The 12,963-nt window shown below is 40.3% G+C and overlaps 1 protein-coding gene across 4 annotated transcripts in view; it reads left to right on the top strand.

Annotated features, from left to right (window-relative positions):
• The window catches only part of KCNC1 (potassium voltage-gated channel, Shaw-related subfamily, member 1), a 107,474-nt gene extending 96,745 nt beyond the window's left edge, over window positions 1-10,729 (top strand). Inside the window, exons 3-4 of one of the 4 annotated variants that reach the window (XM_010147544.1) lie at window positions 7,416-7,604; window positions 10,422-10,729. In XM_010147544.1, the coding sequence (XP_010145846.1) occupies window positions 7,416-7,604; window positions 10,422-10,486 (254 nt within the window). In that variant the 3' untranslated portion in view covers window positions 10,487-10,729. Of the gene's footprint in view, window positions 1-7,415; window positions 7,605-9,600; window positions 9,738-10,421 lie in introns of those variants that run through there. The other 3 variants (XM_010147546.1, XM_010147543.1, XM_010147545.1) reach the window with 3 other exon arrangements.
• Window positions 10,730-12,963: the final 2,234 nt, after the last annotated feature.

Below are 12,963 nucleotides of genomic sequence, written 5' to 3'. Positions count from 1 at the left end.
ATTCCTGCTGTCATTGTTCATTGTATTCATCCATGCTCCATGTCTCAGACACCTTCCATACTGTACAGATCATCATACTGTATTCCTCAGTCAGAGCGGTAATATGAGATTGTAGCACGACTCACCTGACTGCATTTTCCTGCAACCTCTACCTGACCTGCCAACGACCCGCTGTGCTCTACAGAATACAGTATTAGTGAGACTCAGAAATCGGGTATAAGTGAAACCCCAAAAGTGTCAGGATAAAACTAGGAAGGATCTCCAGAGCTTTTTGCAATGCAGCACTTCCAGGAGCAACAGTCCTCAGCACTGCATTAAGCACGTATCCAATAATACCTGTAATAGCAAGATGCACTGGATCTACTTAACTAGAGCTCCTGTATTTCCTCTAGCGGTACCAATAGGTAGGCAGCCAACATACTGTCACCTCACTTCAAGAAGTAGTACCTCTCAAAGGTGATATTCTCTGGGAGTGACGTTACTATGTTGGCCAGTTAGTACTGGGAGAGGCAGTCACCACCGTCACTGGAGTGCCTTTACTGGGAGACACGGCTTCCTGGAGGGACCCAGGTCAACACGGTGGTGAGTAAATGTTGAAGAGGTAGGTTGGGTCGGAAGGATTCTGCGTATTCATGTAGCATACTAAATTCTGCTCTCGTGCCAGTGTAAAGTCCATCAGTGTGATATCTACTCAGAAGAGCTTCATAGCAACGTTCAAAATATGCAGTAATATAAAAATCAGGAAACTTTAATAAAGATACCTAGAATTAACAACAATTTTTATTTTAATGGCCTTAGAATATTGGGGTAACTAAAACTGAGTTGTTATATAGGAATCTTAATTCTTTTACATGTTCTTCACATTTTCTCTCTTTTTCTCTTTCTCTCTTTCGCTCTGTTTGTTAACATTTACTTGTTGTTACTGTACGTTGCTTGCGACTTGTGTATGTTACAGACTGTCACATTTTATTCTGTGAAGTTTTTCTCCAATTCCCATCCACCTGAGCTCCATGTTGGGCAGCCGAGGAGATTACAATACAGTTCTTTAATGCAAAAGAACAAGGAATGTCACAGACTATAGGTAACTTCACTGAGGTTGTGACACAAAACCTGATGCGAGGTATTAATGCAAAGAGTAAGTACTTGGTATGACAATAGAACGACTTAGTTAAATTACCTTCTTTTTTTTCAGATAGTCTGCATGGGAAACATTAATTTTCATCACTCTCCAGCAGAACAAATTCCCAAACCTACCAATTTAGGATTTTTTTTACTTTCATTTTGAAAACCAGTGATGCCCATGCTGACTCATCATTACCCATTTTCCAAGGTTTAAACCCATATTTTCTATACTGTTCTTCTCTATGCTATACCTCCTTCCATAGTCTCCAAGCTGTACTTTCATCATTTCATCTACCTTTGTCTGTGGTTTAATATATCTTCTCCATAATTCTTTTTCTAATTTATTATAGCTATATCCCTTTCACTCTAAGGACCTGATTTAACAACAACAAAAATGAGCCCCTACCCATGGGATCCACGTTTCCTAATCCTGCATGAGGCTCTGGAGCCCATAAAAATTGATTTCTGAAGCTGAAGATGGTCTGGCACAGAAGCATAATTGTTACTTTGCTGAATCAGGTCCTGAGCAAAGTATTTTGTTACAATCTCCCTGAATTACCCCCCAAACACCAGTTTGAGAGAATAATAAAAAATAGCTGATAGACATTTCTGATAATTTTCTAGAGGGACAGCATGAAGTTTATTGCTACTAATCTTAATGGTCAGAAAATTCTATGTTAACTCACAAATCACTAAAGCCATGCACTAACTCAAGAAACATGTATTTTTCTGTGTGCAGTTCCTTTATTTCCTGATTCACTACTATGCTCTGACCCTCCCCTTAACCAGTGAAGAAGCACAGTAGAGGTTTAGATGGTGTCTAGTATAAAAAAAATAAAATTATTTATACTGATGCAATTGGTGAGTGGCCAATGAAGATTAATGGACAGTGAAGACTATCCAGGCAACTAAAACAGAAACAACTTCCTAACAGGAGTGAAATTTGAATTAAGAGACTCAAGAGAGTAAGGAATTGAACTGTAAATATTTCCCTTCCATGCAACATCTCAGAGAGAAATTTAGGCATACAACGTCAGTAAGTATTTTCACATGCTGAGCAGCTTTTAACCGCTCCACAAACCAGAGTAATGTCTTTGGATACTTGTATTCATACTCTTAATTTCATCATAATCATTTGCTTCACACAAGAAGTATCAGGTAAAAGCGATGCTGCAAAAACAAGATGCAAAAAGGAACATAAAATCTTTGCACTTTCTCTAGAATAAAGACAGCTGGGAAATTCTGTCCTCCACCAGCAACTACAGCAGCCTCACAGCTGCTCTGCTCCCCACTTCCAGCTAACGAGCCTGTAGCTAAGAAAAGCTAGAGCACAGCATTTCTCCACCCTCACCTTGCCACCTCTGTTCCTGTACCATTCTGTCACTACCCCAAGAGCCAGGGAAAACCATCATATCAAGAGGAAGTTTCCCGTTGCCAGCTACTATGTACCTTAACAACCCTTTTATATCACCAGAAAAGTGTGAGAGGACTGAAAAGCAGAAGAGTAGTTAACTCACCCAATGGACACCATACCATTACTTTCTTCAGGAGTTCAGTGGATTAAAGGTCTCTGCTGTGAGGGACCTCTTGGAGAACCCTCTTCAAGAGACAGGGGTTTAAAATGACCCTCAAGCTCTGCATGAAAACTGAAGGACATGCTCAACTGGTCAGGAGTGGGACTATCCACAGACTGTAGTAACAGCAATCCTAGGTTTAGGATCAGGGCTTTAAGAAAACAGCTGACATCTAGACAGGCTCTAGATACATTTTTAGCTGTACATGGGGGGTTTGTGGTGTGGAATGTAACTTTAGTCAGACAAGGTCTCCCCCACAGAAAGATCTTCATCTTTCAAGCAACTTCCTTCCTCACTTCTGGCCCTGTTCTGCACTCTACTGCTCCTACCTCCTTCCTGCTTGTAAACCCCTTCCCTTGTAGCAGGGCTGCAGAACCTCGAAGTCTCCCTGAAACTTTGTGGAATGGCAAATGTCTACTCAGAGAAGTTGTAGGTGCTCAAGCTGGAACCTTGTCTCTTTTAATCCTTAAACAAGGGCAGCTGGGAAGAAGACAGTCTGTGTTCTTCTCAGACATTGTCAGTGACCTAACGTGATGAAAGGAAACAGCCTGATGTCTCTTAATTGCTGTGTTTCTGATCTAGGGCTAAGAAGAACCCATCATCTTTAGCACAATGTCAAAGAATCTGGCAGGGTTTGCATGGCCAGTTAGTGACTCATGGGTAAATATGCATGGACACCATGCTATGAATTGTGTCTCAGCCCTGTTTCAAAGTGGTTACAGCCCACTAAAGTTCCAACAAGGACTGGAAAAGGCACTGGATTTCCAATACAGCAAGGACAGAAAATGGTCCCTGCTGAGAGTGCCTTTCAGCTCATCTAGTCTTTGTGGTAAGTGACCACTTGACAGCTCTGTAGACTCATGGGAGACAAAGGTTGGAGGCAGCTACAACCCCAAGAGGAAACAGTGTGAGTTGATACTATCCCTGGCCCACACACAATTTCAGAAGACATTTAAGGTAAGAGTTCCTGGTAGACCAGGAACTTGTTGCTTGGCAGCTGTTGGAGAATGGCAGTTTGCTTAAGGGAAGACAAGTGGGGTAACTTTCCCAGTGCAGGAACTACGCCTGTACAAGTGCCAAATTTCCAAGCACAGACTGAGGTCAATAAATATATCATAGAATTATGTCCACCAATACTCTGAACGTAAAAGGCAGTTCAAATAGGTGGAGGTTCAGTGCCAAACTGTAGCTTATAATCAAAACCAGTAACATTGGTAAAATTACCATGACAGTGTCCAACCACTTACTATGACAAAAGAGGTGAGCCATGCAGTAAGTACATGGGCAGTCTCTACTGTGCTTCTCCACAGTAAGCAGTGTATACCAATGCAAAATCTAGTAGTTCTAAAGATTTCTTTTTCAGAATCCTCCCCTGTGCCCCTTCTGAAGTTCAGTGTTTGGTTGGAAACACCCAAGGCACTTTAATAGTACTTTTCTGCAGATGGAGATAGATGAGACAGGAAAAAAAGAAAGTGGAAACAACACAAATGAGGTAGTTCTGAAACAAGCTACTCCCCTGGGAGATCTGCTGAATGCGTTAGCTTCTCAGCCAGATCTCTGCAGGAGAATGTTTAAAGCTGGAGCAGTTAACTGGGTATTCACAGGTAGGACAGTTATGGAGATACAGTGCCAAGCTGAGAGTCAGAAAATTTCATTGTAAATAACATCTTACATAACAGTGGGCAAGTCACTTCACTGCATGGTAGTTTTATCCATCTGTAGAACAGATGATAACTTTGACTTTTCTTCATGAAACGGAACCTAAAGAACAAAAAATGCTGTACAAACCCAGTTCAGATTCCACTAGCAGGGATGGAAAGCCTCACGTGAATTTGGTGAGCCATACTCAAGCCTTAGAAGTTTTAAGCACCTAGAAGTAGTCATCATTGGTAGAACTAGACTGGTAGTCACCAGACAGTCATGGTTTCAGTAGTTTTGTCCTATCTGGAGTTCTCTCAAACCCATAGTCAATCTTGGAAAAAGCAAACATGCAAATTGAAACTTAAGAAATCAACACAAAATAACATCATTTCACTCCATCTTTAGACCTCATCCCTGAAATTTTTCAGTCTGTAGATCAGTGATGTTTTCTTCATTCCCGTAACAGACTAATCACATAGTAAATACCATGTGATTACCAAGTCCTACCTTCAGAGAATTAGGTGCTGCAGATAGTGGTTTGGAACACAACTACTCTGCTTAACACTTACTTACACACACCAGGAATAGATGCAGTCTTCTGTGCTGGTAATTTCTCTGCTTCCTAAATATTCAGCAAAATTGTTATTGTGGATTAGCATTGCTATCCAGAATGGCTCATGTGTGGAACGTTCAAGGGATGTTAGCATGACAGTTCAGTGCTTTGTCCATGTCTCCAACTACTCTGCTCTCTTCCTATTGAATAGAAACAAAATAGCAAGGTTGTGGACTTTCAACAAGTATAAAGAAAAATTCATCACGGCTAAAGGACCCTGAGCAGGCTGCAAGAGCAATTTCCTGCTTAAGTTGCCAGGGATGTATAATGCAATTCAAGAAATTAATTCCAAGAAGGTCAAATTTCTTGTCATTCAAGCACAACAGAGCCCACACGCTCCCTTGAAAAGGGCCAATGACTGTTACCAGTGAGCAGCCTGACCCACAACCACTCTGCTCAGAGGTGTTTTGAGGTCCAGAAATGGACCAGTGCCCGCTCCATCACAGTTTAGTTTGCAAACCCAGGCTGAGGTGAAGCAGTGGGAGTCTCAGAGACTTCAGCGCAGAGCTCTGGTGACACAGCTGCCTCCCTCATTTCAGGACTAGAGCCATCAGCTTGTAGCAGTACAGGCTTATGAAGAAGCTCAATTCTTTGCTCATCCCCGTGAGGACAGCAGCTCTCCCCAAACAGAGTTAAGTCATTTTTAAATCAACAGCTCAGTACCTGCAATGTCACGGTTACTATGGCAGCTGTGCCAGCTTGTGTGCAAAGAGGGGTATTGAATAGCAGTGAGCATTATGAACAGAAAGGAATTGCAACTCAGTGCAACCTTAAAACTTTAAAATCCTATTGAAATTAATGTCTACAAGTATTAAAATGCACCTATAGCTTTTGCCAGGTTTTTAAACTTATTGAAAGACCTAATTATTTCATTGCTTACAAAATAAAACATTACTACCTCCCTCTTTGGGTAAATAATTGGCTAATTCTGCATGGAGAAGAAAGGAGACAGAGGTGAGATCTGCAGAAAAGACTGTTGATATTGTGAGAAACCAGTGACATCTAAATAAAAGTCATAGAATGCAATTACTGGTGCATGGATAGATACACAGTACGTGTCATATACATAGGGGGGTGTTTGTGTTTGCAAAGAAACAAATACAGCTTGAAAAGGCTTTTACTTACTACTCATCTATGTTATTCACCTGAAAGCAGAGGATCAGAATCGTATCTCCAATCCCTACCTATAGTATTTGTTTTTATTTTGGGCTGGTTTTACTATTTGGCTTCAAAACCATTGAAAAATAAATTACTATCATGTAGTGTTCAGAACAAGCTAGTATGCAAATCAGGAAGAGGCATTGAAATTAAGTCTATCCACTGAGTTTGTCTTTTCTTAAAGACTTGCAGGATCACCCATTGCCTTACAGTGTCTAGGTAATAAGCATTGTGCAACCGAGGTGTAAGATGCTGCCAATACTACTCCGTTAACATATCTCAGCACTTGTGAGACTTCAGAAAGCACATTTTGACTGGTTTTTCGTCCCTTCAACCAAAATACTCATATCCAGCTGTGCCATGTTTCGAGTATATTCTCAACTTACTATTTTTCACTTTAAAACCCTAAAATAAATCCTACACTAAATAGCACTTTACATTGTTTTATAAATGTCAAACAAGTCACACAGAGAAAACATACTTCCTCAGTCTATCCTCATGGGAACGTGTGGAGCAAAATGGGCAAATCTGACAATCTTATTTATATTATTTACAGCTGAGAGTAAATTTTACTCTATTTTCCAAATTCATGGCCTGCTGTACTGTTTTCTGTATGTAGTGTCCTGTGCTGGCATTGCAAATTCTGTATGTGTTTCAGAGCAGAACATCAGAAAATGGATTTCTTTTTTTTTAAATCCACATTCTGCTGTCGTATTTCCATACATAATGTACTCTGTGTGTCTAAAATGCCTACAGCCATTCTGCACGACTAATACCAGAAACGCTATGAAGCAATCTGGGTAAATTTTGGGGAGGGGAAGAACAGGAATTTTCCTCTCAGTAATATCGCACACAGGCGTAAATCAACGCAAACAGAATATACTCAAATACTAAAACCCAACTCACAGCCCACTGCCTCTCCAAAGCTCTGAGCGACAGTAGGCTGCATGAAAAACCAGGTCATTCACGCACCATCCGATGTCATGCCAAACATAATCCGATTTCTAACCGCAGTCTTCTGCTCGCAGGACTAGGACCCAATGCACGCCCGTTTCTGAAACCGCCCCTCTATGCGGAAGTACAGGTGGCTGCTGTTACACCTAATGCGATCACGCTTTGTTTCTCCTCCCACTTAACAGACTTTATTTCATTTTGGTGCAGTGCACACGAACGCAGTGTCTAGGACAGATGTGCTACCTTTTAGAGTGTCGCTATAGAAGTCTTTAGCTGTGAACCCTTAATTTGCAGCTGGAACTCTAATAAACAGTGCATAGTGTTTCAATAGTCTTCTGCTTATATGTTTGAAGATTCGAAACTGAATGGTGAGGTGGCCAAGGCGGCGCTGGCAAACGAAGACTGTCCCCACATAGACCAGGCTATTACGCCTGATGAGGGCCTGCCCTTTACCCGCTCTGGCACTCGGGAGAGATATGGACCCTGCTTCCTCTTATCAACCGGGGAATATCCCTGCCCGCCTGATGGAGGAATAAGAAAGGGTATGTAGCTGGGGTCCTGTAACCATGTAGTTAGCAACTGTTTTAAATAAATAAGAGAAAGTCAGCTGTAGCTCTAGCACGCAATAGTGCGCTTGCTGTAGAGATGCACGTTTGGGCTGGAAACCACCACCTGTTGTCTGCATTTGGAGTTTCTAACCTATTTCTTTCAGAAAGAAAAGCCTGAGGAGCTGTAACTACCCCATGCAGTCATGCTAGGCAGTCGGGTCTTCCACCTCAGCTGGTGCAGTAAGCTTTAGTGGAGGATGCTCTACAACGTCCTTATGTTAGCCCATCCTCCATGTAGAGGCCAACATTTCATAGAAATGAAGGTTTGCCACTTGGAAAGCTTGCAGATCTTACCAGACTCGGAGGAGCTAAGACTTGGAGGTGGCAGACAGAAAAGATAAAACACAAAAGCAAAACATCCTCAAGAAGTAACAGAATGATTATTTGGTTCCCTTAGCAGAGCACTAAAACAAATTATTTGGATATTCATAGCTGTTAAGTTCAACAGAGAAAGAGAAGCATACAAGAACATCTGTTAGCACAGGTGTCTTACATTTGGGAAATAATCCATCTAAAATCATTTGCCTTTCATAAATAAATCATTCCTAGTTAGTTTCTCAGACTTCTGATAGCTCTCAGAAGTAACTGCATTTTAGTTCTCTAATGGTCAGAATTATCTGTTTAGCAACAGAAGTCAAATGAAATGAAAAAAAAATATCCCCTTCTTAAAATAGGCTGGTTTGTTTAAATAATTTAACATGAGGAAACCATACAAACCAAAATTAGAGTTACACATATATGCATCCAAGTTGATACAGAACAGGAAAATTGGAATTCTCTCTCTTCAAATCAGTGTTTAGCACTGGTGTACTGTATATAGTATATAATATAGTGAATATTTTAAAACTGCAAAGATTGTATGACGTAACCATACACTGAGTATGGAGTATAGAATTCCCATGTGCCATTGTATGATGGGCAATAGTTATAGTAAATGCCAGTTATAGATAGTGTATGTATTTATAAGTTTAAAGCTTATCATCAACAAAGATAGACTTGGACCACAAGACTTTCATATGAAAGTATATCCTCTAAAATTTACCTTTGTAGCAAAGTGTTTTATTTGATTCTGTATTGGATAAGCATTGGCCGTGTTCATTCAGCCTGGGCGAGTTTGGGTGGTTCCAGTGGATCAGGGGAACACTCCAAATGGCACATCCTTTGGGATGAGGAATGTATGGTTTTCACGATGCACTGCAACCGCCTCTCGTTACTGAATGAAACAGAGGCTGGTTGGCTAAAGAGTAATATACGTCAGCATATTGTTGGCCTGTTTGAAACACGTTGAGAGCATCTTAATTGTTGTTCCAACAGAATTTCATCCATAGTTTGTGCAACTCTCTGTACACTTGCTGAGCTGTTTATGTGCATGTCTGAAAAAGAACGGGGGGAGGGAGGGAGGGGGGTGGGAAACAAAATGCAAATGCATGCAATTTTGTTTTCTTTCTTTCTTTTTTAAATGCTGAGAACAAAGGAGTAGTATCTCTATAGCAACCCAATAAATTCTAAGGATTTTGCTGCCTTTCCCCCCCCCCCGCCAAAGATACTAGAAACCTTAATTTTGCCTGAGGTCAAAATGCATGAAGTGGAAGGGAGAGGTATGCGTGACTGTATGACTGAGACACAGAAAATCCCTCCCACTGACTCTTTTCTTTTTTAGGGTACAACCATGTCGCTGCCTGTAGGATCAATTACATAGCCTGACCATCCTTGAGAAATGATGAATTTTTTTTTTTTTTTGTAAATAGATATATATTTTTTAAACTTTTTCTGTACTTCAATGGCCTTCTTGAGTCACGTTGCAAGCGATACTACTCTCAGCATGTCCGTGCATGCAGATGCTATTGAACTGGCTACAATGTTGACCTCATTCTTAGTCCATTCTGTCATTGATCCAATGCTGTACTTTGCATTTTTCTTTTAAATGAAGGTTACGAAATGTCACGGAGCCTTAACAGCATAGCTGGCATAAGTGGAAAAGCGATAGGATTATCCTCAGTGTCTGCGCCCTACAGCTCTCCTAGTCCAGTGAGACGTTCTTGGTCTCCCATCCCATCAATTTTGTAGCATGGATCAGTAGCAGAGAATGGTCTAAAAAGCTTTATTTTCAAATTAGCCTATGCTATGTTGCATAAAATCCAGGTGACTAAGTCTGAAGATGCAATGTCTCGCAGTAGCACCTGCTGGGAACGGTGTTACTACTGATGCTAGGTGACAACACTCCTAAATAGCACTCAGATGACAATAGGCAGGCATTTACGCAGTACTGCTGGGCCATATGCGCTGCATGGTATCAGTACTTAGGATGAAGGGTAGATGCACCAGATAGTTTCCTTCCTGGTGCATCATGTTAGAATATGCTTATTTTGGCTAATGGTGGATCTACTGGCTCTGTATGGAACGGGTTAGGCATTTAGTCGATGCTGAAACATGCCAACGATGGAAGATTTTGCTTTTCTCAGGATATTTTTGAGCCATAGGAACCCTGCAGGAGTTTGAGCAAACAAGCACAGTAGGATGAAACTTTGCATGGGCGCCTATTTTAAGCTGAAAGCAATACTCAGACACACTATAGAGAGGTCTCAGTCTGGCTGACTGCATGGAAAAAAAAAATCCTGTTGAAGAAGATTATGGCTGCCTCTGCATGTAGCTATTTCACCTTTTCCTCCTTCCTTTAAAACTAAGATGCCGAGCTTGATGTGAAAAGCGCAGGGAAGAAGCTCAAGTACTGATTGTATTCTTTACATGCAGATCTTTGCAAAGAAAGTCCAGTCATTGCTAAATATATGCCAACAGAGGCAGTCAGAGTGACCTGACAAGGCAAGATGGAGATGAACATTGATGGCTAATAAACATCTGTGTGGAACTGTGCAGGCATAGAAGACCTTCTCATTTGGACAAAGTTAACTCGCTCCATGCAGGTTTTCTGGATGATTCTTCATGGTTTCGGAGTTGTACTAGAGATGCAGGCTTTTTCTACGGCCAAAATGTAACAAAACTGTAGAAGATCCTTTTTTTTTTTTTTAAATCTATTTTTTTTCCATAGCATGAATTGCATGAAGACAAAAAAAAAAAAAATTCCAAGAAACACTGCAAATGTATGACTGAGGAGAAAAAAAAGCAAAGTTATATATTTTCTTTCAAAGCTCTTTACTTTTACATACATTGTTGTAGCCAAAATGTAAAACATTATAAAACTGTACATTTCTTTGCTATGGATCGCTTCTTTTTGTATACAAGATACAGAGTAATGGTTTTAAAAAGTGCAATCAGGCAGTCATCGGTCATATTGACCACGCCTTCACAGTTCATCACACCAACATGGAAACCAAGAACTTTTAATCCAACTAGAAGTGTATAAAAATAAGAAAAACTTTTTCCTGTCTGTTTTTGTTGGCATGCTTGTGACACATGGGACCTTCCTTCGGACCTGACAGTAACACAGCTGGTCTAGATTTAATTTTCCAGCTCTGGTTATGTTGTATTTTATTGATGTATAGATCCAACGTAAAGACCCTTCATAAATTGTTCATATTAAGTAATCAGTATGAATTTTAAACAAAAGAGGTGTTATTTTAAAACTGGGACTTATAGTACAAATTCAGGAAAATACACAAGTATAAATGGTCTCAAAGTTTAAGCAACAAGACAAACAGCATTGTATGCAATTTAGTACTGAGTAAAATGCATGCACAATGTTATGCAAAACAATTCTAGCATGAAATAAATTTTGTATCATGGTTTCAGTGCCTGCTGTATAGTGTAAAGGGGAATCCTTTTCTGAAGCGAACAGGGGTTTCCAGAGACTTGCTTCTAAAATCTTGAATAAATACAGTGTTCTCAACAGAAACGTAGGAGAAAAGCTTGGTATTGCTTTGGTTCTACAATGCTAATTTTGGTTAGTAGATAATAAATGAAGCCTGCAAACACTTGATACAACTGATGTCTGAAGAATTCACACCATTAGTAATTTTACAAGGGAAGATTAAAAACAACCCTATAATTATCTAGGTGTCGAAATGAAAATCTTCATTTTCTCTCCCCAACAATAATAAAAGTTTGTCTTTTTAGCTGATTAAATGAATCCAGTTTTTCTTACTTTTTTGGGCCCCGTCCTTCACTTGTTCTTCACTGAGCCACAGCAGACCGCCTGATAGGAAACTCTGAAAGAAATCCAGGGCCTGAATCGCACTTTATTTTCCAACACAAAACATGCTGCAGTAAGAACCGAGAAACACAGTGGGATTAAATTTCATTTCAGATCCTACAAATGACAGCTATGAACTACATGTCTACAGCATTCTAGTTGCTTGAGCATTTTTGGTAAAGTACTTCTATAAGGAAGGACGCACCTTTATCCTCATGTGAAGAACTTCAAAAGAGCTGGTGACCTAGACAAGCTATGGCATCTGCATCTGTGACTGCTGATGAGAATGGAAATGTAGAGGAACAGTATCCTCATGATCTGGAGGAAGTATAGATTAAACCCAATAAAACAGAAGAAGCACTCATGGCTCTGGTAAGTGCTAAATTATAAACAACAAAACAACTGCAGCTGGACCTTATCTTCACAAAACTCCTCTCTGAAAGGAAAATCAAGGAAGGCCTCAAGCTGTGTTTTAGGAATAGGAGAATGGCTGATAATCTGAATTTTTATATAATTAGAAAACTCCATTGTAGTCCTTGATATAGCATTATGTACTTGATTTCTACTTCAGTTAACTATCCTTTCTTCCAAGAACTATTTCTCTCCCATTGCTTCTATGCTGTTATTCTCAGATGATAAATGGGCAATTTCTTACCTCCAAAGGTAAGATCCAGGTTAATCCAGGATCCAAAAGTTGCATAATGAACAACTTTTCCTCTTACAGTGTATTAAGAATCCAGAAATAGATTTATCTGCCCCATTTTTTATTTAACACTAACTCAAGGGCTCACTGTGAAGGATGCTCAAGTTCTCCATTACCATAAGGAATACTAACAACTCATCCCGCTAAATCCCACGTAGGTTTTCCCTTTCCACTGTGTTTTGCATATATATGAGCATTAGCTAACAGGTTGGGTACACATGCCCTAAGGCCTTTGTCATTCTGTGCTACTTTTATATCTACCAGTCTCATTTTTATCTAGGTACTCCTCTCAGCTCATTCTGATCCAAGGTAACCTTGTCTTTTGGGTGACTTCTAACCCTTCAGAAACAGAACAGCACTCCCCATCCACTGCTCTCCAGGAGATGCTCTAAAGCTTAAGAGTAGCCTGAGCCCAGAGTTCCCCTTGCACAACAGTGGCAGCT

Source organism: Eurypyga helias, unplaced genomic scaffold, assembly GCF_000690775.1.
Source record: "Eurypyga helias isolate BGI_N326 unplaced genomic scaffold, ASM69077v1 scaffold382, whole genome shotgun sequence".
NCBI classification, from domain to species: domain Eukaryota; kingdom Metazoa; phylum Chordata; class Aves; order Eurypygiformes; family Eurypygidae; genus Eurypyga; species Eurypyga helias.
Note: the sequence above shows the minus strand (reverse complement) of the source record. Positions and strands in the feature narration are given on the sequence as shown.